Raw genomic sequence first — 27,422 nt, 5'->3', positions numbered from 1 at the left:
CAGCACTTGGGCTTTTTAGTTGGTTTGCGGGCTTGGGGAGGGGGGCACAGAAGAGGAAAAAAGTCAGGAATCAAGGGAGCTAATCCAGCTCATATGTCAGGTTAAAGGTATTTTAGATAGTCCACCTGTCTCCACTACTTGTGGCGGCTGTGTCTATGCACAGGTGAGAAGAGTCATTTATTTCTGCAGACTTATACCAAACCTAGAACATGCTCTAGGGTAAAGAATGGGAAAGTGCAGAGAGCAAAGAATTCAAGCTACCACTGAGAGGAGGGTGGGTGTGTGCAAAGCATGGGACACACCTATGTAAGGCCAGCTGAAGCTGTTGGTGGTTGAATTATAGCAAGGTCCTGCCCCCATGTTCCCCGAGAAAAGTCTCAGAAATGCTGCTCTTTTGGCTCCCACAGCAGACATGAGCTTCTGCTTAAACAGCTGGCCTTTCCCAGCACAGAAGTTGCTTCTCACTGCAGAGTGGGTGGATAAGCTGAAAGGAAAGTGGGCCAGGCTGTGAAACAGTGCTCAGACAAGCTGACAGGTACTCCTGGGGAGGGACACACTTTGTGAAGACCATGATAGCAAAGTAGGACAGCTTCAATCCTCCTGGTCCTGTGGGTAAGGGGTTAAGACTCAGGAGACCTGGGTGCAGGTCCTGGCTCTGACACAGACCACTTACATGACCTTGGGCAAATCACATTTTTTGTGCCTCAGCTCCTATTGGCCTGCCAAGTGTGCGTGAAGATGGAGTCAGGTGTCAGCGAGGTACTCCAATGACCCAGCCATGAAGGCCATGTCAGTGTCCAGCTAGCCTAGTCCAGTGCTTGCCCACAGCTGCTCCAAAGCCAAGACTCGACTCCTACATTAAATCAGCATTTAATTTGTTCCAAAATTCACTTTTTCATGTGAATTGCAGTTTAGATTTCAACCCTGCCCTCCCCTTAAAAAAAAACAAAACAAAAACAAAAAAACAGTCACCAACCTCCCACACGAGGTGCAAGTCCCCTGAAGTTAGCCTGTAACAAATATCAAACACAAAACAAAGGCCGAAATGCTTTAGAATCACAACAATGTACAAAAAAAAAAAAAAGTAAAATACAACCTGAAACCGTTCAAGTTCAGAAAGGCTAGTAAAGTCCATCGCTTCAGCAAGGGGATGTCACTGCCATGCCTGTCAGCGGGTTCTGTGCCACTGGCCCGTCACTAAGCCACAGTGGCTCCTCTTCCACACCAAACGTCATCTCCAAGGAAGATTTAAGGTATTATGCTTTAAAGATTTCAGGAAGGGAACAATTCACAAGCAGCCCTGGGAGGATGCAGACACACTGAGAAGGAACAGGACTTCCAATAGGTCCCCAGCCACCTGTAATACGGAGAGCTCGAGAGCAAGCGAGCAGCTTGCTTCCTCCTCCCTGTGCTGAAGCCTCACAGCTGTAGCCTAGTTCTTTAAATCTGTGGTGGATTAATAGGCTTAGTAAAGGCAGTAAACAGGTTAGTAAACGCAGCTCAGCACTGAATCTCACCTCACAGAGCGAGGTAGAATGTGAATTAAAATACAGAGGGGCCTGGGGAAAGTTGAAGATTTCAATGTAGAGCTGCTCCTGGCCTAGTAATGTTCTCCCTTCCCTTTGGGATTAGAGAGATCTGTGTTGGTAGCTTCCTCTCTCCCAGCCTGGGGCTTCAAAAGCTAAGTCCCAATCTTGGGATTCAGCCGATTGCCATGGAAGACGTCATCTTGAACTTTAAATCAGCATGGCAAACTTCTCACAAGAGGGAGCACGGGAAGGCTGGCTGGGAGGGAGCAAAACCTTCCACAGAGATTCTGTTCCCCTGGTGTCGCAGGTTTTCTGCCCCTGGTGGTAACTATCTCTGGCTGAAAGTCCCTCTTTAAAGGCTTAGGAGAACAGGTGGCATCTTGGACGTGAATGAGATTTGCACACTGTAGCTTAGCCAGGCATGGACAGCTTGGGGTTGTATTCAAACAGGGCTTTTATATTTGCCAGCCTGGAGAGGACTGCCCCAGAACCCACCGAAAAGGAGACACGGGGCCTTTGTTGCTCCTTCTGGCGTCATTCCTGGCTGAATGACGGCTACATGGCAGGTTCTAGTGGCGGCTGGAGACCAGCCCTTTGACTTTGGACATCTTTTTTGTGGGCTGCCTTTGCTCTGCGTGGGGAGGGCACTCTCGATCTGCCAGCTGCTGTTCCATCTCTTGTGCTGATGATGAGGCCGTGGCTTTTAATGTTTTCTTTATGTTTGTGACCTGGATGAGAAAAGACAGCGAATCAGCATTTGCTTCTTCCACCCCCACAGCAGAGAGGAAGCCCCTTCCTAAGCACAGAATGGAAATGCCCTTGAGTTCGAAGAGTAACTCATCATTGGATACAAATCTCCCCATGCACACACATTAAACCCTCTCGATTTGATTTTATTAGGTGTTGGCATTAACAACCTGTAGATGACCTGACCTGGTAATACTCCATGTTAGACCTGGTTTGGAGGCCATTAGGGGCTGCAGATACCTTTTACTAGACACCAGGAGTAGCATAGCGACTTTCCACTGCCTGACTGCAGGAGGCAGCCATCTCACCAGGCTGCAGACCTCAAGGGTGTGTTTACTGACAGGGCGTGCCTGGGATTCGTGGGGAGGGAAACAAAACAAAACAAAAAAAACACCTAGAACAGCTCTGCAGAGCAAAGGGAAAGGAAAGCTATTCGGACCAATCAGCCAGCTGATCCACAATTCTCCTCGAAGGTAGGAATGGAGGCTACCCTCAAATCTGGGGTGTGTTCGACGAGCAAGCACATAGTGGTATCCTTCCCATGCACCAGGAAACAGTGGGAAGTGCCATCTGCACGGCACCTCACCCTCCAAACACTGGACCTCAGGGGGGTGCCACAAAAAGAATTAGTGAACTGACAAAACAAAACAAAAAAAGCAACCTGAAATGAGCATAGAAGTCAGGAGTCCAGACTCCCCAAGGCTAGAAACACCCAGCAAACCAAATGTGTCTTACGTATCAGAGGGGTAGCCGTGTTAGTCTATATCCACAAAAACAACGAGGAGTCTGGTGGCACCTTAAAGACGAACAGATTTATTTGGGCATAAGTTTTTGTGGGTAAAAAAACCTCACTTCTCCATGCATCTGAAGAAGTGGGTTTTTCGTCTTTAAGGTGCCACAGGACTCCTCAGACGTGTCCTGGGTACCAGTCAAATCACTGAATATAAACAGCTTCAAAGGGCCAGCGTGAACCTGCTGGGATGCAGGATTGCAAGAAATGAACCTTGAGCTAGCCTCAAGGGAACCGATCTCATCTTTGCAGTTGTAGTTTTGTTCTCACAAACAAATACCATCAGCAGAGACTAAAACCGTGTGCTTAGGCTGCCCTCTGTTGGCCATCTCTGGATATTACAGGAATAGGGGGAAAAACATTTTGGCTCAAATTTTCAAAAAGCAATTTCAGGATTTGGGGTGCCATCTTGGGGTACTCAAGTTGACATGTTAAATGGATCGGACTTTCAGAAATTGTTGAGGACTCATCCAGTGAACGACAAACCTCTATTAAGGGAGTTCAAGTTGGGTATCCAAAATCACTAGCCAGTCTTGAAAATGTAGTCCCTTGTATGTATTCCTTGGGATGGCAGGGGGCTGTCCACGTTTGCAGGGTTAACAAATGAGGCACTCTCACCAAAGTGTTTCAAAACACTTTTTGCAGCTACAATTTAGGGTTTTAAGGAAAGAATGTACCACACTTTCACCACTTCCGATGCAATTCAGAGGGATGTCTAGGAATGGCTATGGAGAGGTTTTTAACGACATTCCTAGGTTTACAATAAATTAACTATTTTTTCTTATTCCTTCTGGATTTTCATTATTCACAGTGAAATCTAAAGTTGTAGAAACATCAGATTTCCATCATGTTTTGTGTGTTAAAAAATTGGTTTCCTAACAAATCAACGCAAGGAGCTCCCAGCAAGTTTATAAAGGATGACTCAGAAACCCACACATCAGGTGGTCAGTGGTCAAATCTGCCTTAGCTCATCAGTGAAGTTAATATAGCTGGGGAGAGGAGGAATCCAAGTTCTTTCCTAGAGGGTGCATCACAAGACTAGCACATCTGTTTGGCATGATTGTCAGTCTCCACCTAGCAGAAGCCCTGGACTGAACAGCAGGGAGTGTTGCAAGGTGAGGATTGAGGGACATTGGCAGTGCTGTGCAAGGGAAGGTTAAAAGACTCCTGCTCACACTATGTGTTAACCAGGCCACTTAGTTTCTCACTTTAATAAGCACAGAAATTTACCAAGAGAAACTTGAAGGTGTATCCGACACGCTCATCACGAGAGGACAGGAGTGATTCTACACCTACCTCTGTCTCTACCTGTTGCTGAGTTCGGTTGTGGTTCTCCTTATACTGGTTGGCTCTAAGCACTTGCTGTTCAATTCCTAACAGAACCGCTTCACACCCATCACACCTGAAAATGTAACAACACTCGGGTGTTCAATGCTGGACAGTTTGAAAGGGACACTCAATTTGAAAAAACAAAACAAAACACAGTTCTGTCTGAAAGTTTGGGGGCTTATATTTAACATTAGCAACTAAGATGATTAGAGCTGAAAGAATTTAGTGGAAAAAGACGTTTTATTCTATTGTTTCAGTGTTTACACTTTGTGTAAAAAGGCTTGAACATGCATCTACTCAGTTTCGCTAATTTGCTGATGGCCAGTCTAGAAGGAGCTCCCATGTACACACTTCCTTTCGCCCTGTAAGAAGGTATTTGCCAGCAGTAGTGAAGCCAAAGCTGAAACAAAAGAGGCAGCAGAAAGGCGTGTGAACAGAGAGGAAGCAGGGGCTGGTCCCAGCATGTCTGGTGGAGTTACTCTATTACATCCTATTAGATTCACCACAGAGAAGCCAAAAAACATGTTCAAACCTTTTTAAAGAGTCAGGAATTGCTACTTCAAAGGGGATATATCAGAAACTGATTTATTTATTTATTAAGATTATTCAGAAAATAAAAGTCACACTGACAAGGTCCCCCAAAGAAATAAACAAGCAGGGTGACAAGAACACCTCCTCCTCCACTCAGTGAAAGTTCCAGCTCTCATTCACTGTGGGAAGGAATGGAAAGGGATCTGAAGTGGGTTCAGAGTTGCACACCAAGCAATACAGAAAGATCCAAGAAGCGGCTGCACTCCTTCCTTGCAGTGCGGGGGAAGCAGGAGCGGAGAAGGGAAAAGAGAAAAAACAAGTGACCCAGGTTACCACACTTACACAGCTCCTTAATCTTTGTTATTCCTAATGTACACATAACAGCTAGGCAATGACTGTATTACGTAGTCAACTGGGAATCAGTCACAGTCTCTGTGGTCTAAAAAAGTGGCAACTCCTTTGAGTAATGAACGAATCCTACAGGACTGAAAGGCAGATTACTGGAAACTTGATAAAAAAAAAAACTAGAGTAACCAAATAAGATGGTCTCAGCCAAAAGCATGAGGTCTGCTTCATCTCCAGCAATAAAGGGAGGCCTAAAGAGATATCTGAAACATCTCAGAGGTGAAGTTTAAAGTACTGTGACTCTGAGATACAGTTTGTTAAGATTTGCCTGAGTAATTCTCATCACCAGAGGATTAGTGGACAAATCTGTCTTTGCTCATCAGCAAAATTAATATGGTAGGAGGAAGAAGGTGTCATTCTACAAGATGTCTGTCTCTAGGTAGAGGCCATGATGTCACTTTAGCATAATTGTAGGAGAGGCCCTAAAGCAAAGAGTGGAGGTAACTAAGATAAGAACTGAGGTAACTTTAGAATCTGAAGCCAGTAGTAAAATTGGATGTACTGCTATGACAGCATCTGTAAGAAAGACTGGAGAGGGCATCAGAGTTTTTTTCCAGGAGGGGCCCTTTGCCAAGTGACTTTTCATGGTGTGAGAGTGCTAATGAATGGAATATGCTGAAACTAAGCTAACATTTGAGTCTTACAGGATTCAGAAAAAGCCAGGGTGAGATACTTCCTTTGAGACATTCCTAAAAGGCAAATCAGACAAGGTGGAGGAGCCTCCTGCCTCACCATTCTTGGAGAGTTTTAACAATATTACTGATGTCCTTCTTCTGAATGTCTCTGCCGATACAGAAATCCACCTCCAGCACCTGGTTGCGCTGATCCAGTTTCCCCTGAATAACATCTGTATACACAGCTTCAATGATTAGATCTTCCAACTCCCTCAGATTCCTCATGTCCAGGTCTTTGAGCAGCACAGAGTAAGGAATGCACTAGAAACAGGAAATCCAAGAACAAACAGTCACTTGTGGGTCCAGAATGGAAAGTTAAGCATTGTCTGGAAGTAGGGTTAGTAGAAGCTTGCAATCAAACAAACATTTATTGTATGCATCCCGCAGGTAAAGGGTGAGTGGGAAAGTATCAAATAGTATCAAAGGAAGCAGATACTATTAGGTCACGTCACACACAAGACATTCCTGTAAGCCTTTATTACAGTAAGTTCTGAAGAGTGGGTTGGGGTGGCAGTATTGTGGAAGGTAAAATAGTCAATTCCCTCCCCCACCCAGAATTGACAAAGATTTTCAAGAGGTAGATGGGCAAGCGAGTCCCACCTCCATTAGCCAATCTGATTTCTCCTCCCAGAATGCCCATTTCTCACTCTTTATAGAGCTGTTCAGCCATTCCAAACATTCAGTCCTTGGAAGTCCTTCATAAGTTACTGAGTTCCATGAATACAGGGGAGCACTGTACACTGCAGGTAATTTTCTAGTCACAGGTTTTCCAGAGCACTCATGCAGCCTAACGCAAACCCGAGTACAATACTTGGATGCCACTTGCAGAAATGGCTGGCATTACTTAGCCAAGATTTCTGAATTTTACCTTCATTCTGGCAGCCAAGCTTACAATAGTTAAGTGTTTCAGCTTGTTCTTCTGGGCCCCCGTTAACTCTGGCAGGTTATCCTTGTTTGCTGTTCAATGTAAAAAAATTGAGAATAAAGTTACGGATTTTCCTTCAAGAATTAAACAAAACCTTCAGATTAAAGTCTTTGACTGAGTTGCACCCCAGAAGTCGGTAGCACTAAGTACTCCTTGTGCTACGAAGGGGTGCTAGTGAGAAGACAGTGCTGCCATAAGTAACAGCTGGACCATACCCAAGGAGAAACAGAGGCAGAATAAAAAGAAAGTCAGTTATTAACTGTTCTAATTCCAAAACCAGAACCACAAAAATACAGAACATAATTCACATGTCTACAGGTGAAATCCTGCCAAGACACATGGTTAATATTTTGTTTCCAAGACCAAACTATTTGTCCTCTTTCAGTAAGCCCATGCTAATAAAACCTTGGACTTTGGTTTCACCAGCTGTAAAACTGTGGATGATACTTACTTCTCTGAAGCGCTTGGGAACTACGTATGGAAGTGTCAAACATCAGGTTCATGGAGAGAAGAGAAATTATTAATCTAGATACTTCTATGGCCATCCTATCACCACAGTAACCACATGCCCCGAGTGTATTCACAAACAGAAGGGAGGCTGGCTGCTTTCAAAAGCAAAGGCGCTCTTCGGAATGGGTGCGTTAATGAAAGAGTTAGTATTTCAGTGACATGAAGGTTATCTGGCCAATACGGAATCCATCTTACCCATCTCATCCAATTCTTTCCTTTTTGGCCTCCTCTGTCCCCTCCCCATTTTTATCTGGAAGGTGGTGATTACTCTCTCCCTTACTATCTTATTTTTCAGTCGCACCTTCCAGCCCAAAGGATTGTATGGTGCTTCAGGAACTGTTCCAGCAACCATACTATAATTCCATGTAACCTCCTTACTGGGGTGGGGAAATACCAAAGAAGCCCACCATAGTAGCCTTTGGCTACAAAAAGAGGAGCTACACAAAAGTGAGGAGGCAAGTTAAATGGAAATGAAAAGGAACAGTCATAAGAGTGAAACGCCTGCAAACTGCATGGAAACGTCTTAAAACACCATAATAGAAACTTACACTATAGGTATAACCTCAAATAAAAATAATTTAAAAAACCAGTAAGAAGACCAAAAAAATGCCACCATGGCTAAACAACAGAGTAAAAGATGGAGTTAGAGACAAAACAAGATATCCTTTACAAATTGGAAGTCAAATCCCACCGAGGCAAATAGAAAGGAGCATAAACTCTGGCAAATCAAGTGTAAAAGTATAATTTGACCGGCCAAAAAAGAATTTGAAGAGGAACTAGCAAAAGACACAAAAACTTACAGCAACAAGTTTGTTAAGTACATCAGAAGCAGGAAGCTGGTCAATCAGTGCGGCCACTGGACAATTGAGATGCTAAAGGAGCACTCAAGGAAGACAAGACATTTACAGAGAAGCTAAATCAATTCTTTGCATCGGTCTTCACAGCAAGGGATGTGAGGGAGAGTCCCACACCTGAGGCTTTTTTCTTTTTCAGTAGACAAATCTGAGGAACTGTCCCAGATTGAGGTGTCAATAAAGGAGGTTTGGGAACAAACTGATAAATTTAATAGCAATAAGTCACCAGGCCCAGATGGTATTCACCCAAGAATTCTGAAGGAACTCAACCATGAAATTGCAGAACTACTAACTGGTATGTAACCTATTGCTTAAATCAGCCTCTGTACCAGATGACTGGAGGATAGTTAATGTAACACTGGATTTTTAAAAAAAAAGGCTCCAGAAGCTGTACTGGCAATTACAGGCTAGTAAGTCTAACTTCAGGACCAGGCAAATTGGTTGAAACCCGAGTAAAGAATCGAATTATCAGTGCAAAGATGAACTGTACGTTGGGAAATGGTCAACACAGCTATTGTAAAGAGAAATCATGCTTCACCAATCTATTAGAATTCTTTGAGGGGGTCAAACAAACATGTAGACAAGGGTGACCCAGAGGAAACAGTATACTTGGACTTTCAGAAAACCACTGACAAAGTCCCTTATCAAAGACTCTTAAGCAAAGTAAGCAGTCATGGGATAAGAGGGAAGGTCCTCTGGTGGATCAGTAACTGGTTAAAAGATAGGAAACCAAGGATTGGAATAAATCATCAGTTTTCAGAGTGGAGAAAGGTAAACAGCAGGATCCCGCAACAATCTGTACTGGGACCAGTGCTGTTCAACGTATTTTAAATGATCTAGACAAAGGAGTAAACAGTGAGGTGGCAAAGTTTGCAGACAATACAAAATTTCAAGGTAGTTAAGTCCAAAGAGTTACAAAGGGATCTCACAAAACTGGGTGACTGGGCAACAAAATGGCAGATGAAATTCAATGTTGATAATTGTAAAACAATGCATACTGGAAAACATAATCCCAATTATACACGCAAAATAATGGAGTCTAAATTAGCTGTTACCACTCAAGAAAGATCTTGGAGTCACTGTGGATAGTTCTCTGAAAACATTTCCTCCACATGCAGCAGCAGTCAAAAAAGCAAACAGAATTTTAGGAACCATTATGAAAGGGATGGATAAGACAGAAAATATCATAATGCCACTGTATAAATCCATAGTATGCCCACACCTTGAATTCTGCATACAGTTCTGGTCACCCCATCTCACAAAAGACATTAGAACTGGAGAAAGTACAGAGAAGGACAATAAAAATGATTAGGGGTCTGGAACAGCTTCCATATGAGGAGAGATTTAAAAGATGGGCTGTTCAGCTTAGAAAAGAGGCAACTAAGGGGGATGTGATAGAGGTCTATGAAATTGGGAAGGGTGTAGATAAAGTGAATAAGGAACTGTTATTTACTCCTTCATATAACACAAGAACTAGAGGCATCCAATGAAATTAATAGGTAGCAGGTTTAATACATCAAAAAGAAGTACTTCTTCACACAACAAACGGTCAACCTGTGGAACTCGCTGCCAGGCGATGTTGTGAAGGCCAAACTGCAGTCCGGATTTAGGCCACTCTCCTCATTGGTAAGTAGGGGAAAAGGGGGGGGGGGGGGACATGGGACAGGCCCACCCGCTACTCTGGGCCCCAACTCAGGGACCCTCTAGTGGCAGCCACTTACTGCCCTCTTCCAACTCTCCTCTACTGTTTACTCCCCTGGGTCACTTCCCCGTCGCCCCAGCACCTTCTCTGCCCGTTTGTCTCAGGGCCCCAGTCTGGCAGTCGTCAGCCTAGAGCTCTCCCAGCCTCTGCTGATCCTGCCCAGCCCTCCTCTGTCTTAGGTGCTTCTCTAAGAGCCAGTTCTTCTCCATTTGCCCTCCAGGGAGAGACTGCCTTCCTCTCTGCCCTGCAGCATTCTTATAGGGCCCTGTGAAGCCTGGCCCTGATTGGCTACTTTCAAGCCTCCACTTGACTGGCTCCCATTAAGCCTTTCCATGATTGGCTGGGGCTCTGCACAGCCTCTTTGGCTTTCTCTAACCCCTTCCACACCAGAATGGGGCATCTGCCCACTACAAGCCCTTTTTAAAAATTGACATCACATTTGCTATCCTCCAGTCATTTGGTACAGAAGCTGATTTAAATGATAGGTTACAGACTACAGTTAGTAGTCTTGCAATTTCACATTTGAGTTCCTTCAGAACTCTTGGGTGAATACCATCAGGTCCTGGTGACTTATTACAGTTTAGTTTATCAATTTGTTCCATAACCTCCTCTAATGACACCTCAATCTGGGACAGTTCCTCAGATGCGTCACCTAAAAAGAAGGGCTCAGGTTTGGGAATCTCCCTCACATTCTCAGCCGTGAAGACCGATGCAAAGAATTAATTGAGTTTCTCCGCAATGGCCTTATCGTCCTTGAGTGCTCCTTTAGCATCTCAATCATCTGGTGGCCCCACTGGTTGTTAGCAGGCTTCCTGCTTCCGATGTACTTAAAATTTTTTTTGCTAATACTTTTTGAGTCTTTGGCTAGCTGTACTTCAAATTCTTTTTTGGCCTTCCTAATTATATTTTTACATTTCATTTGCAAGAGTTTATGCTCCTTTCTATTTTCCTCACTAGGATTTAACTTCCACTTTTTCAAGTGGAAGCTTCTATTGTGGTGACTTTAAAAAGTTTCCATGCGGCTTGCAGGGATTTAACTTTTGGTGCTGTCTTTTTTAATTTGTGTTTAACTAACCTCCTCATTTTTGTGTAGTTCCCTTTCTGAAATTAAATGCTACAGTGCTGAGCTGCTGTGGTGTTTTCCCTGCCATAGGGATGTTAAATTTAATTATATTATGGTCACTATTACTAAGTTGTCCAGCTATAGTCACCTCTTGGACCTGATCCTGTGCTCCACTTAGGACTAAATCAAGAATTGCCTCACCTCTTGTGGGTTGCAGGACTAGCTGCTCCAAGAAGCAGTCATTTGAGGTGTCAAGAAACTTTATCTCTGCATCCCATCCTGAGGTGATATGTACCCAGTCAATATGGGGATAGCTGAAATCCCCAATTATTATTGAGTTTTTTTATTTTAATAGCTTCTCTAATCTCCCAGAGCATTTCAGTCACTATCACCATCCTGGTCAGGTGGTCGGTAATATATCCCTACTGCTATATTCTTATTATTCGAGCATGGAATTACTATCCATAGAGATTGTAAGGTACAGTTTGGTTCATTTAAGATTTTTACTTCATTTGATTCTACGCTTTCTTTCACATATAGTGCCACTCCCACACCAGCACGACCTGTTCTGTCCTCCTGATATATTTTGTACCCTGGTATTACTGTGTCCCACTGATTATCCTCATTCCACCAAGTTTCTGTGAAGCCTATTATATCAATATCCTCATTTAACATGGGGTACTCTAGTTCACTCATCTTATTATTTAGACTTCTAGCATTGGTATAGAAGCACTTTAAAAACTTGTCACTTTTTAGTTGTCTCCCGTTAAATGATACAATTGAATGAGACATTTTTCGTTTGTTTTTCTTCAGATCCTACCTGTATTTTACCTTCCATCCTCTCCTCCTTACTAGGACACAGAGAATCTCCATTAGTAGATCCTCCCCTAAGGGATGTTTCTGTCCGAACCACATGCTCCTCCACACGTGTTGGCTTCCTCGCAGCCCTTAGTTTGAAAACTGCTCTACGACCCTTTTAATGTTATGTGCCAGCAATCTGGTTCCATTTTGGTTTAGGTGGAGCCCCTCCTTCCTGTATAGGCTCCCCCTTTCCCCAAAGTTGCCCCAGTTCCTAATAAATCTAAACTACTCCTCCCTATGCCATCATCTCATCCACGCATTGAGACCCTGCAGTTCTGCCTGTCTAACTGGCCCTGTATATGGAACTGGAAGCATTTCAGATAATGCTACCATGGAGGTCCTGATCTTCAATCTCTTACCCAGCAGCCTAAATTTGGCCTCCAGGACCTCTCTCCTATCCCTCCCTATATCACCGGTACCTACATGTACCACGACCACCAGCTCCTCTCCAGCACTACACATAAGTCATCTAGATGTCTCGAGAGATCTGCAACCTTTGCACCAGGCAGGCAAGTCACCATGCCGTTCTCATGGTCATTACAAACCCAGCTATCTATGTTTCTAATGACAGAATCGCCTATTACGAATACTGGTCTCTTCCTAATAACTGGAGTTCCCTCTGCTGGAGAGGTATCCTCAGTGCAAGAGGATACCACAACATCATCCGGAAGTGGGGTCCCACCTATGGGATCATTTCCCTCTGCTCCAGTTGGATGTTCTTCTTCCCTGAGTCTTTCACGCTCCTCAACAGCACAGAGGCTGTCAGACCGGGAGTGGGACCATTCTACTGTGTCCAGGAAAGTCTCATATATGTACCTCTCTGTCTCCCTTAGCTCCTCCAGCTCAGCCACGCTGGTCTCCAAAGCCCGTACAGGGTCTCTGAGGGCCAGAAGCTCCTTGCACCGAATGCACACATAAGCCACCTGCCCATAGGGCAGGTGATCATACATGCTGCCTTGGGTGCAATAAACTGGGTAGCCCCCACTCATCCAGAAAGCCTCTGACAGACAGAATTTTACCCTTAGATTTTTTCAACCTGCCACATTCACGGAGGCATCACGCACTTGTGTAAGTCAGCTACCTTGAGCTGCCTGGCCAGACAAATAAGACGTTGCACAAGCTAGTTCTGAAGAGACTGCAGTACCCGCACTCACCGCCCTTTCAATCTTCGCCAGGTTCTTAGAGCATTTGCTAAATGCAACCTCTTACCTACATAATCTGGGTACGTTCCGTAGGCAAACAGATTCAGCAACTGGAAATACGCAGCATTAGGCCCTTCAGCAAGCTGGAGAGGAGGAAAGCAAAAGAAATCTTATGTAAGCCAATAATGGCCAATAGGATATTGGTGTACAGCTTCTCCACAGTGTTGGCTTTAATGTCACAAAGAATATGTAACTTTTTAAAAATACATAAAAGAAGGGCTGTTTTCAGTTGTCAGAGGGCTGTACCCTTTCCAAAGTCATGTAATCAGCACTACATTTCAGTAGTTTAGAATCAGGATGATACAGCCTATTCCATGCATTAGAACTTGAATTTGGTTTATACAGTCAGCTGCTTGCTTCATGCAGCATCTTAAGAGATAAAATGAAGAACGTGTCCACTTGAATTCAGCTGTGTATTCTTATCACATGACAGATGAGCAGATTATGGTGCTGGTTGGTTAAGAATCCTTACTAGCCACTGGGAAGCTGAGACAGTTAACCTGCAAAACCACAAACAATCTCAAAGCAAAGCAGGTTAGATCATTTTAAGTTGTCTGCCTCTGAAAGTTCTGTACTTCCTCTGACAAGCAAACAGTGCACTGGAACAACAGCTGTGGCACTAGCCTGGGTTGGTATATCAGTTCTCCTAAGCCACATGATTTACTGCATGGAAAAACTGGGGGGAAACCAAACATATACATTGATGCTAAAAACTGTTGATGGCATTTTTGGCCAGGCACAAAAGCCTGTTTGGAAAGCTGAGCTTCCTGTGTGTCATACTGCCATAACTGCAATCAGCAGAGGTAACGGAGCTAGATCCCACTCATTGTAAGAGACATGGAGATGCTCGTAGAGTGTTCTCTAGGCGGGCTCTGGGAGTCTGAAACTTGCTCCCCACTTTGCTCTGAAACAGCCCAAACGTGGTGATCTTCTGGGCATGCTGCAAAATACATCCGTGACAGGAGTTTTAGAGAAGGCTAACGGTATGCTTCCCAGAACAATGACAGAATAGAAAGGCACTTTTTTGCTGGTGGCTGGCTGGCTGGAATCCTAGTTTCAATGATTGAGCGTTACTGAAATTGTATTGTATTAACAGTCACAAGTTAGGATGTCTGGAGCCTTGCATAGGCATCATTTTATTATTTGAATCCAAAAAAATGCATAAGACAAAAGCGATCCCCTTATGTAAACCAGGTCCTCACAATTCTGTGTAAATCTGTCATTCTGACTCAGGGCATGATAGAAGCATTGGAAAACTGGGGTAAATTATGTCAGGCTTTTCCCAAGATGGAGATTCTACCATCCCAGTCTACTATGTGCAAGGAAATTCCAAGGAGAGCTCTTAAACCAGAAGGGAGTGGGGGAAGCGGAGGGGAAGAAGAAAAGAGATGGCAACTTAACTCTTACCTCTTGCACGTTTGTTAACTCCAACAGCTCGCCAAAGACATAAACCCCAGGAGCCTCTAGCACTTGGTTTATCAGAACAGTCAGAGCTGATCCGTTGGTGCCTTTGGCTAATAAAATAAACTGCTCAAGAAGATTGCAGGATGGTTTCTGTTCTCCGGCCATTCTAGATTTTTCAATCTGCCAAAAAAGAAATGGTTTGAATGACTCTTTCCTCCATCTTTGTGCAAAGCACTACTTAGAAGTGGATCAGGAAGCATGTCCAGGATGGTAACATTCCACACTTAACTTTGCCTTGTTTTTCATGATAATTCAGTGCTAGTGATGAGAGCAGGACTAAGCCTGGGGGCCAAAGTCCTATTTATCCATAGAGCAGCAACAGCTCAGGCAATAGCTTTAAAAGCTTCCTGCACACTGTCCTGTCAACGTGCCTCACCTATGCCCTGGAAGGGCTCCTCTAGGACTAGGAAGGGGGGTTCAGATTCCATGGCCAACTCAGGCTTTCAATTCTTTTGAGATTGCTAAGTGGTGACAAAATTGGTGGTGGGTTTTGCGATGTCTACTAGGAACTGGCTGAGACTCCTTCCACGTCACAACTCATTACACAGCAAACAAAGAGCAACTGATTTAACCCTTTATGTGTGTGTGTCCAAAAATAATCCACTTGCACTGTACAAGCCAATGTATCTTTCCCAATAGTATCTGAATACCTGTCAGTTAACAAGGCAGGAGCACAGAACTCCAACTGCTTTCAGAGCCAAAGAGGGAAAAATGAAAAAGCTCTGTCACTAGCTTACTTGATTACTGTGCATTTTTGCCAACAGGGCAGAGTTAAATTGATTTATGTTATTTACATGGATTAAATGCTTAAAAAAATACCCTTTCTTTATAAAGGTAAATCTTTGTCTTTAATTCTGGTCCAATACATCTTCACTCTGAGCATTATAATTTGGATTCTGAAATGTCAAATTCAGTTACCAGCTGACAAGTTCAGAAAATAAATAAATGTGGTAAATTACAAGTCAGTTGCAAGCTACGGTGAACTTGATCTCCCAAGCCCTGAATCACTACTGGGCACGATTTTTTCATGTTATATTTACAAAGGACATATTCTGGTGACAATTTTAAGATCTTGCTGTTAATCTTTCTATCCGCATTAGTCCCACTAGTAAATACCCAGGGTTCTGGGTGGGCTTGTACTGTCTATGCTGAAACACAGGCTGCTGCAACTTTAATCTAACTAGCTTGGATAGTGGAGTAGTAAAGTTAGCTCACGTAGATCTACTTGAGCTACCATCCCTGTGTCTCATAATACATCTAAGGAGTAAATCAGTATTATCATCTGCTTTCACAGAAAAGGAAACTGAGGCACTAAGCAGTCAAGTGACTAACTCACAGTCACACAGGAAATGTGATAGAACTGTAAATGAATGCAGATTTCATGGCTCCTAGGCATTTGCCTTAAGCACAAGACTATCCTTCAAGGCACTACAAATGCTGAATGTGTTGTACAAGATTGTGACAGAGTGGGTTTTTCCTGGTCCTGTTGTGAAAGTAGTGCAAAGTCTCCACCTCTTTTATTTTTAAAATCACTGGTGATAGAGGCACCATAGTGTTACTTTCTGGTTCCCAGGTATCACTTGAGGCTACCAGTTTAAGACTAAATAGATTTTTTTTAGCCTGATGAAAAGCGATTGCTATATAGATGAAAGAAATATTTTAAGATAATTTATCAAAGTACAACCAGCATCACAAATGCAGCATGAAATTATGGCTTCCCTATATGAAACATTCCCTTTCGCCAGCTTATTTTTTGTGTGACCTATGAAACAGCATAACTTTGCACTTATGTAGATAAGCGCAAAGTTATTATGCTATTTGTTAGTATCAAAGCAGATGTACTTTCATCAGTAGCTCTCCAAGTGCTTTCCAAGACTAGGTAAGCATTATTATCCACATTTTACAGATGGGTAAACAGACTTGAAGGTGAAATAGTTTGCTCAAGAACATAGCGAGTCAGTGAGAGATGGATACAGAACCCAGGTCTTCGGACTCATTTCCAGACCTTAGCCAATGGGTCAGGGCTACTTTCTGGAAGAAACTGATCATTTACCCATTTTGCTGGATTCTTTCTTTGGATCTGTTCTGCTGTCCACACTCCAGATTGCATGTTCCACACTGCCAGTTATGTACACACTTTTCCTGAAGTATCATCCCCATGAATGTGTTGGTAGCACAGAAGCAAATGGCAAACCTGGCATGAGTGCCCGGTGGGAAAATCATCCCTTATTCCTTTTTCGGTTTGCTAAGAACTGAGGGGGTAGGTAGGTAGGTTTTGTTTTCAGTTCAAATGAGCCTGGCAAACCATACACCCAGTATTTTCAAGTGCTCAGTAGCACTTGTCTTATAGTCACATTTCACTTTTTCACACTGTGGTTTTGGTTGTCTAGGTTGGTGCACAACAGGATTTTTTCCACCCTATTTGTCAAACTTCACTTTTCAGGTACATTTTTATCTTTTCAATACAAAACCGCGCATGTGTGCTGCCTGAACGCTCCAGAGACACAGGTGCAGTACTCAGGATTTCTTCCTTCCACAAGTCCTAAAGCAGGGTCAAGTCAAACGGACCCTCAGGAGTGAAGGGGAAAAGAACATACAGATTTCCCACAGCAACATACTATCCAAAGATCAGAGCATCTAGGGCTTGGAGGTCAGTGTGAGCGCAAGGGAGAAAGCAGAGGGTTTCCTGGATGTAGCAGGCAAACCACTGAGCACAAAAAAGGGATAAAGCTGAATGTACTGGGTATCTTCTGTGTAGAACAATTTGCCTCCAACAGGAGGAGCAGAACAGAGGTCTCTGCAAATGCCCACGTGTTTAGACCATAATCAGAAACTAATTCAAACTGGCAAAGGGCTGGAGGAAAATAAGGCATCCTGGAGACAGAAACCTCTCATTAACCAGGACACATTAATATTAAAGGAGGACTCAAGTTACATAGCTCACACCTAAAGTCAGACAAAGCTACCAATTCACACCAAGCACTGAAGGCAAGCAGAAAACTGCTAGTTTACACCAGACCACATTAACCCCGTCTTCTCCACCAAAGTAGTAGAGAGTGAAAGTGTACGGTGGGTGATGGCGGGGACAAGAAAGAAACCCTCTCTCCGCCCCTCATGTAGATGGAAAGGAAGGGGACAATGAAGTTCCCAGAGACTCATGGGGGGCCCAATCAGAGAAACCCCCCTCCCGGGGTACCTCAGAGAAGAGGAGCTCAGGGGAGCCCAGCCAGGGAGACCCCCTGGCCTGAGGCATGGTAGAGAAAGAGGGATCCAGGAGAGCCCAGCCAGGGAGTCCCTTTCTCGGGTTAAATTAGAGAAGAGAGGGTCCATGGGGGGCCCAAAAAGAGACACCCCCCCCCCGGGGTAGCTCAGAGAAGGGAGGGCTGGGGGGGCAGCCAGGGAGACCCCCGATAGCTGTGAGGGGGCAATGGGAGCCCAGGCAAGGGGAGCTGCGGGGGAGGGGTCGATGAGGGGGCCTCGTCCCCTTAGAGAGCATCGGGGGGCCTGGAGCCGGGAGAGCCCCGCTAGCGGCGGGGGCCGGTAGCCGTGGGGGTCCCGGGGGCGGGGACGCCGGCGAGCGCGGCTAGAAGCGCAGGCGGGGGCCCCGCGGGGCGGGGAGACCCTCAGGCCGCCCTAGGGGCTGTGAGAGCAGGGCGGGGAGGGGCTGACCTGCCTGCTCCGGCCGCCTCCGTCCGGCTCCCGGCGCCTCCCCCGCTGCTCCTCAGGCCGCCATGACAGCGGCGCCGGCGTCCTGCGCTCAGCTCCTTCCCCCGGCCCCCGCCGCCCGCGCGCCGCGTTCCGCCCGCCGGCCGGGCCCAGGGGCCGGGCACGGGGCGCGCCCCCGCTGGTCAGCCTGCGTCACGGGACGGGGGGGCCCGGCGCCGGCTCGTGGCCAGCATCGGGGCAGGCCAAAGGTCAGGCTGGGACAGGGTCAAGGGAGCTGACATCTGAGCGTTATTGGCCGTTGCCTGTGTAGGTCGGAGGTCAGGACGGGGACAAGGTCAGAGGTCAGGCTGGGGACAGGGTCAGAGGTCAGGGAGGGAACAGGGTCAGAGGTCAGGTTAGGGTCAGGGTAAGACATCTGAGTGTTCTTGGCCATTGTCTGTGAAGTTCGGAGGTCAGGCTGGTCTAGTGCTGCCACCTAGAATCATAGAATCATAGAATATCAGGGTTGGAAGGGACCCCAGAAGGTCATCTAGTCCAACCCCCTGCTCAAAGCAGGACCAATTCCCAGTTAAATCATCCCAGCCAGGGCTTTGTCAAGCCTGACCTTAAAAACCTCTAAGGAAGGAGATTCTACCACCTCCCTAGGTAACGCATTCCAGTGTTTCACCACCCTCTTAGTGAAAAAGTTTTTCCTAATATCCAACCTAAACCTCCCCCACTGCAACTTGAGACCATTACTCCTCGTTCTGTCATCTGCTACCATTGAGAACAGTCTAGAGCCATCCTCTTTGGAACCCCCTTTCAGGTAGTTGAAAGCAGCTATCAAATCCCCCCTCATTCTTCTCTTCTGCAGGCTAAACAATCCCAGCTCCCTCAGCCTCTCCTCATAACTCATGTGTTCCAGTCCCCTAATAATTTTTGTTGCCCTTCGCTGGACTCTCTCCAATTTATCCACATCCTTCTTGAAGTGTGGGGCCCAAAACTGGACACAGTACTCCAGATGAGGCCTCACCAATGTCGAATAGAGGGGAACGATCACGTCCCTCGATCTGCTCGCTATGCCCCTACTTATACATCCCAAAATGCCATTGGCCTTCTTGGCAACAAGGGCACACTGCTGACTCATATCCAGCTTCTCGTCCACTGTCACCCCTAGGTCCTTTTCCGCAGAACTGCTGCCTAGCCATTCGGTCCCTAGTCTGTAGCTGTGCATTGGGTTCTTCCGTCCTAAGTGCAGGACCCTGCACTTATCCTTATTGAACCTCATCAGATTCCTTTTGGCCCAATCTTCCAATTGGTCTAGGTCCTTCTGTATCCTATCCCTCCCCTCCAGCGTATCTACCACTCCTCCCAGTTTAGTATCATCCGCAAATTTGCTGAGAGTGCAATCCACACCATCCTCCAGATCATTTATGAAGATATTGAATAAAACCGGCCCCAGGACCGACCCTTGGGGCACTCCACTTGATACCGGCTGCCAACTAGACATGGAGCCATTGATCACTACCCGTTGAGCCCGACAATTTAGCCAGCTTTCTACCCACCTTATAGTGCATTCATCCAGCCCATACTTCCTTAACTTGCTGACAAGAATACTATGGGAGACCGTGTCAAAAGCTTTGCTAAAGTCAAGAAACAATACATCCACTGCTTTCCCTTCATCCACAGAACCAGTAATCTCATCATAAAAGGCGATTAGATTAGTCAGGCATGACCTTCCCTTGGTGAATCCATGCTGGCTGTTCCTGATCACTTTCCTCTCATGCAAGTGCTTCAGGATTGATTCTTTGAGGACCTGCTCCATGATTTTTCCAGGGACTGAGGTGAGGCTGACTGGCCTGTAGTTCCCAGGATCTTCCTTCTTCCCTTTTTTAAAGATTGGCACTACATTAGCCTTTTTCCAGTCATCCGGGACTTCCCCGGTTCGCCACGAGTTTTCAAAGATAATGGCCAGTGGCTCTGCAATCACAGCCGCCAATTCGTTCAGCACTCTCGGATGCAACTCGTCCGGCCCCATGGACTTGTGCACGTCCAGATTTTCTAAATAGTCCCTAACCGCCTCTATCTCCACAGAGAGCTGGCCATCTCTTCCGCATTTTGTGATGCCCAGCGCAGCAGTCTGGGAGCTGACCTTGTTAGTGAAAACAGAGGCAAAAAAAGCATTGAGTACATTAGCTTTTTCCACATCCTCTGTCACTAGGTTGCCTCCCTCATTCAGTAAGGGGCCCACACATTCCTTGGCTTTCTTCTTGTTGCCAACATACCTGAAGAAACCCTTCTTGTTACTCTTGACATCTCTGGCTAGCTGCAGCTCCAGGTGCGATTTGGCCCTCCTGATAACATTCCTACATGCCCGAGCAATATTTTTATACTCTTCCCTGGTCATATGTCCAACCTTCCACTTCTTGTAAGCTTCTTTTTTATGTTTAAGATCCGCTAGGATTTCACCATTAAGCCAAGCTGGTCGCCTGCCATATTTACTATTCTTTCGACTCATCGGGATGGTTTGTCCCTGTAACCTCAACAGGGATTCCTTGAAATACAGCCAGCTCTCCTGGACTCCTTTCCCCTTCAAGTTAGTTCCCCAGGGGATCCTGGCCATCCGTTCCCTGAAGGAGTCGAAGTCTGCTTTCCTGAAGTCCAGGGTCCGTATCCTGCTGCTTACCTTTCTTCCCTGTGTCAGGATCCTGAACTCAACCAACTCATGGTCACTGCCTCCCAGATTCCCATCCACTTTTGCTTCCCCCACTAATTCTACCCGGTTTGTGAGCAGCAGGTCAAGAAAAGCGCCCCCCCTAGTTGGCTCCTCTAGCACTTGCGCCAGGAAATTGTCCCCTACGCTTTCCAAAAACTTCCTGGATTGTCTATGCACCGCTGTATTGCTCTCCCAGCAGATATCAGGAAAATTAAAGTCACCCATGAGAATCAGGGCATGCGATCTAGTAGCTTCCGTGAGCTGCCGGAAGAAAGCCTCATCCACCTCATCCCCCTGGTCTGGTGGTCTATAGCAGACTCCCACCACGACATCACCCTTGTTGCTCACACTTCTAAACTTAATCCAGAGACACTCAGGTTTTTCTGCAGTTTCGTACCGGAGCTCTGAGCAGTCATACTGCTCCCTTACATACAGTGCTACTCCCCCACCTTTTCTGCCCTGCCTGTCCTTCCTGAACAGTTTATAACCATCCATGACAGTACTCCAGTCATATGAGTTATCCCACCAAGTCTCTGTTATTCCGATCACGTCATAGTTCCTTGACATCACCAGGACCTCCAGTTCTCCCTGCTTGTTTCCAAGGCTTTGTGCATTTGTATATAAGCACTTGAGATAACCTGTTGATCGCCCCTCATTGCCAGTAAAACCTCCCCAAGTTTCCCCAGGATCATCCCTTTTTTGAGGCAACCACCCCGAGACATCTGTCAGGGTGCTCAGGGTGCGCTGCCGGCTCTCCAGTGTCATGGGCTCAGGATCATTCTGGATATACTATATTTTTGTATCTCAGAGGTGGCAAGCCTAAGCTGGGGCTAAGGTCAGAGATCAGTGTAGGTGTAGGGCCCACGGGTCTGAAACCTGACCATTATTGGCCAATTTGTAGGTCCGAGGTCAATGTGGGTTAGAAATTGAGGTGTTAGTGGTGGGTCCGATACCAATGAGTGCATTGGCTTAAACAGAGCGGATGAGGAAGATATAACCCTCTGGGGTTTGACCTGCATTGATCTCTGAGATTTCCCTGCCGCCTTCTGACTGCCCACAAGAAGCTGAATGGAAATCTTTTTAGGGAAATAACCTTATATCAGATGTTAGAGATTCAGGGCCTGTCATTTATTTCAGGCTGCTGCACACCTAAGTAGGCTGGCTCTGACTCTTCATCTGCATCATCTCCTGTGTCCTTGGTTCTGCACAAGTCCACCATGTTGTGAAGAATGCGGGAGACAAGGGCCAGGGGATGGTGCAAATGATGACAGTCAGCCCTGACCTCCTGCTTTGCACAGCAGCATTGAAACCTCCACTCCCATCCTCTCGTTAATTGCTGCACAGTCAGAGGGAAAAGAAAACACAGTGGGTCACACAAAGCTAAAAACACTGGAGGGGCCAGGGGATGAATTGCAATGAGACAAGACATCTTCATCCTTCACAGGCAGGATGAGAACTATAAGTCAAATTATCTGCTGGCAAAAGCAGGTGTAACTCTTTTGAAGTTATTGGAGTTGTGCTTGCTTAGGCTGGCAGTGAATTTAATTGGGTGAGTTCACAGAACCCAATTCTCTCTGTCTCAGGAAGAATGAATGAGGGTTACAGAATATACAACTCCTAAGAGACTAACAGAGCATTTTTCATTTGAGAGTGGAGGTTGACTTCACAACAAACTACTGTACTTTAACGGGACAGGCATTTACCTAGACAATTGATCTCCTGTTACAGGGCTGACCTTAGGCACAATGTAGTAGGCATGTAATCACTTGGGCACCTATGTTTAGACGGACAAGTACTGATCTGGCATGGCATGGGCCAGTTTAGTTTCTGCACTGTAAGATTGCAGAGGGAAGTTAACTCATAGCCCAATCCCTGCTCTGGCAGCTTGGGGCCCTAAAAATTATAAAACTTACCCTGTTCTCATTTCAGATAATCTCTCAGTTAACCAAACTGTGGGATGGATAAAATAGCAGCTACTCTGCTGGACAGCGTGCCAATGAAAATTCAAGTTGCTGCATATCTTTTCTGGCACACGACTTCATATTACACAAGCCTGTCTCTGCATTTATGACAGGTCATTGAAATATTCTCTGTCACTCTCCCAGAGTAGGATTCTTGCATTTTTCAATAACCTTGTCCAGGGTTGAGCAGACAGGCAGAGCCAAGTCACGGTACAAAGAAAAAGCACTTGTCAAATCAAAATTTTGGTACAGGACTATTTTTAGGCTACCAGTCTAGCACCATCCCTTAATTCACCAAATCATTAGTACTAGAAGAGAACTGACAGTCATCCAGTCCATCTCCTGCATCATGGCACGACAGTGATGGGAAATTAAATATTCAGTTTTCACTAATTTTGTGTGCCTCAGTTTCTGTGTGGCAGACCTGAGGAATATTGTGCCTAATGTTCAGGGGTGTTCAGGACTCACAACTTCTACTGAAATCCTGAGAACCTATGAAAATCAGACACAAGGGCCCAATCAAATGGGAATTAGGTGCTTTATTATCTTTAAACCAAGGTATCTCAGAAATGGGCATCCAGAAATTGAGGCACACAGAACTAATGAAAACTTCTGAAAATTGTGTCCTTATTTTTTCCTAAAGTAACTGCACTGGTTGATGGTGGAGGAGAGGCAGAAACAACAATGGTCAGAATAAGAGATGGAGAATCTGAACTCTAGGTTTGTTTTCCTCATCTGCCAAAGACTCACTGTGTGACAATAGGAGAGTCATTTCACTTCTCTGTGCTTGTTTCCTGATCTGTAAAATGGAGATAGTAACAATTTCATACTTCACAAAAATCTGGGTCTCCTACCTCAGGAAATGAGTAATTTTCACTGAAGTCAGTGGGAATTACTCATACCCTCTGGTTGGAAAATAAGGCCCCTAAAGGTATTACAAAGCTTAACTAATACATGTTTGTAACACACTTTGAGATCCTCAGATGAAAGATGCTCGAGGGGAGGCAAAGGACTTAATATATCTTAGCCTTGGAATATCTCTGATGAGTGAAATTCTGTGCTTATATGACCCCAAACACCCTCTTATTTGAGTGTTCTTTAGCAGCAGTGTTTTGGACAGAATAAGGATGTTGAAGCAAGAGAAGAGAAGGTTACAATAATTAAGATGACAGATCACTAAAGTGTGGACAAGGGTTATAGCAGTGGGATCAATAATGAATGTGTGGAGCTAGGTGATAGTAAAGAGGGGAAAGTGTGATACCAGCCTGTTTAATTTCACTGGTCTGCCTGAGGGATTGGGAATAAATTTCCAAGAACCAGACAGCAATTGAATTTCAAGATCATGCTTTTAGCCAATTGTCCTTCCCCTGACACTTTCCTCTTTGCAACTCAAGCAGCTCTTTTGTTCTCAAGCCCTTTTTTGTAGACAACTGGAGACTGACAAGTTTGAGTTTATGCTCTGGTCCCAGGATGGGAGTAGGAGGAGATGGGGAGTGGATGGTGGGAAGGCAGGACTAATGAAACAAACTGACTAATCATGTGGGGAGTCAGCAAACCCCAGGTGAGGATTTACAGTACAGAGTTGCAAATAATACATAGAATGTTTTACTTGCTGTGTTCTTATAAACTAAGCAGGACGGAGCCAGGGCGTAGTAGCACCTCAGACCAGCAATTCTCTGAGGCCCCAGCACACCACAGAACGTGAGGTCTCATTAAAAACAAATGATGTTTCTAACCCTTGTAGTTGCAAAGAAAACCTTGGGAATGTGAAACAGCATGGCACCATCTCAGGGTCTCTGCACTGCAAAATGAACTTTATCAAGGGATTCCATTTTAGAGGAACCGAGCTGTGTTTTGTTTGTTCCCTAATACAGTGGTGTGATAGTTTGGGGAACTTGTCTATGCTACATATGAATCCCATTTGATATTATGGACTCTATGTCTAACTATAGTTTTCTGTAAAAAGAAAAGGAGGACTTGTGGCACCTTAGAGACTAACCCATTTATTTGAGCATAAGCATAAATTGGTTAGTCTCTAAGGTGCCACAAGTCCTCCTTTTCTTTTTGCGAATACAGACTAACACGGCTGTTACTCTGAAACCTATAGTTTTCTGTGTGGATTGATTCTTCCATTTGATGTTTGCAGTATTGTAGCTTCCCAGGACCTTAGAGAGAGAAGGGGGGTGAGGCAATATCTTGGTCCAATTAAAGATATTACTTCACCCACCTTGTCTCTTCTGTTTTATGGCAGAAAACAATGTCTGAGGAACTGAAACAGGGCCATCAACGATTGACTAGTGTTTCCTGGGCAGGACAGTGGAGGCTATTAGCCAAGCTACTGACTGTTAATGGCCAGCAATCTCACAGAAGGTGGGAGAACGGAAAAACCCCAAAGGTAGGATAGAAGGAGCACAAAGTGTTGGAAATTGGTTTTAAAAAGAAATACTGTCTAGCAAACGGGGGTGCACCATTGCAGAACTAAAAGACCGAGCAGGATGTGTGGTAGCAGGAGTTTGGACCCCTGAAGGACACTGACCACGATCCAAAGGGTTCTCAGGAGCAATGAGGAAATTGAGGGAGGACTTACATGTACATATCTATTGTTTTTCATAAGTCTGTAACTCGCTTGTACTTTTCTATGAGTTAAGTGTGCATGTTTAAGAAGTTCCTTTGTAAAGCATGGGGGTTCCTTGCTTTAGCTGTCATGTGGTCCCTGAAGGGTTAAACTGTAAATTGGCGTGCCCACAAGGGCATAGCTCTGGAGACAGCTAGCATAAACTACTGGAGAGACTGGAGGGGGTTCAGCACTGGTTTTGGGGCCTAAGGCAACTGAACCACAGGGTCCCACATCCCAGAGAAGAGGTACCAGAGCGGGAGTCTGCACCTCAGGGGTGTGCCTGAGAGGCCAGATTTATGGACAGTGTATGGATGCTGCTCAGACCCAATTGGCTTGGAAGCACACAAGATCCAAAGGTTGGGTCCAGTACAGAAGCCTGGTGACTGTCCACAACGGGGAACCAGCCAGGGCTGTAACAAATGGTGTAGGGCCACAAGGAAAATATGATTATGTCTCATCTGCACCGTGAGATACAGCCACCTTTTAACCATATCATAAGTAGGTCCCACAACACAATTTATTTTTCACTGTACTGAGTCTGCAGACAGACTGAAACAATAGCACTAGGAGAGGAGTGAACAGCCCTCTTTGTCTTAAGGGTATTGATTCGGAAACCTAATGCTGGAAATATACATGGTAACATTAATTCCTAGTTATTTGCCATGGATTATTTTTTGTAAACACATGGCACCTACTCTGGGATTGTGGGTGGAGCCTTAGGACAAAGGCTGAATAGGATAGCATCACTTCCTCCCAAGCTGACCCTATACACATCAGTCCGGATGGCCTCTTGACTGGACTTGAGTCCTGACATTGCCTGCCCCAGCTTCAAATCAACGTGGCTGGATGAATCTGAATGTGGAGAAATAGCTTAGCAAAGCTCCAATTTTAAAAAAATATACAAAAATGTCCAGCTGTCTCTTTCCCCTTTTAAACCGACTCTGCTATTACAGCCCTTTGCCTCCGCCCATGCTGCTGTCTGCATCAAGCAAATCACGAGTTTACTCTTTTAATCCATTTATCTTTTAATGTCAGCATTATCCTTTAACTCACATCATCTCCTCCCCTCGCAGCGCTGCAGCTGGGGTCCTCTTTAGACAGTGGATAATTCACCTTGTTTCCCATCAATGCCTGGCAAAGAGCCTGTTTGTAAATCTGTAGTAATGTCACCAGTCAGTTGGGCAATGGGGCCACAGAGACCTGGGGGAAAAGTTCTAGAACGTGTATGGCAGTTGGACAGTTGCTCAGTCAGCAGCCCGTTAACCAGGTCGTGGAGCCATCGCACCAAACTGTGTGAGGGCCTGATCTAAAGCCTATTAAAATCAATGACAAGACACGCTTCTCTTTGAACCTCTCTACTGGCTGCCCAGTTTCCACTGCATCAAGTTCAAGCTTCTAGGCCTCACATTCAAGGATCTTCACCACACTGCCTTTCGCTGCTCATCTGCCCTTGTCTCTGGTTGTGTCATGCCCGTATCCTGTCTGCTAAGCCAATGAACCCAGCTTCAGTCCCTCATTTGTATGCTTCTCCTGCCACCATCTTTGCCTCTTATTCCCTGCTTCCCCTTTATACATGGAACACACTTATTGAGCTGGTCCCTTTTCCTCCTTAAGACCTATTTCCCTCCACCTTTTGTAAATTGCTCAACTTCTGAGATTGAGAGCTCTTGGGGAAGAACCTGTGACGTATTAAATGTGTGGATAGGGTCTAGAATATAGTGGGCCACTACGATCATCCAAATAATAAATAATAATATGGAGTCATGGTTTAGGCTTTGTAAATCCATGAGGGTGAAAACGTGATTCCCTAACATGGCTGTAACAAGTTTTTATAGTCCATAAAGGCAAGAAAAAAAATTGTCGTGTCATGCTGGGGCCAACTGTTTTTGCAATTGTT

General features: G+C 45.2%; 1 protein-coding gene across 2 annotated transcripts; it reads right to left on the bottom strand.

Annotated features, from left to right (window-relative positions):
* Window positions 1–853: 853 nt before the first annotated feature.
* COPS7B (COP9 signalosome subunit 7B) lies at window positions 854–18,399 on the bottom strand. 2 transcript variants are annotated; one of them, XM_084639290.1, is made up of 7 exons: window positions 18,256–18,399; window positions 14,530–14,706; window positions 13,130–13,205; window positions 6,874–6,962; window positions 6,064–6,266; window positions 4,363–4,468; window positions 854–2,257 (listed from the first exon to the last, which is right to left on the bottom strand). In XM_084639290.1, exons 2-7 carry the CDS (start codon window positions 14,689–14,691, stop codon window positions 2,099–2,101), a joined length of 795 nt encoding a protein of 264 aa, XP_084495416.1. In that variant the 5' UTR covers window positions 14,692–14,706; window positions 18,256–18,399; the 3' UTR covers window positions 854–2,098. The 2 variants fall into 2 exon arrangements, with proteins under 2 accessions (XP_084495416.1, XP_084495415.1); XM_084639289.1 differs by having other exon boundaries at window positions 18,260–18,368.
* Between the last annotated feature and the right edge of the window lie 9,023 nt (window positions 18,400–27,422).

This window comes from Lepidochelys olivacea, assembly GCF_965140295.1.
Source record: "Lepidochelys olivacea isolate rLepOli2 genome assembly, chromosome: 9".
NCBI lineage: Eukaryota > Metazoa > Chordata > Testudines > Cheloniidae > Lepidochelys > Lepidochelys olivacea.
Note: the sequence above shows the minus strand (reverse complement) of the source record. Positions and strands in the feature narration are given on the sequence as shown.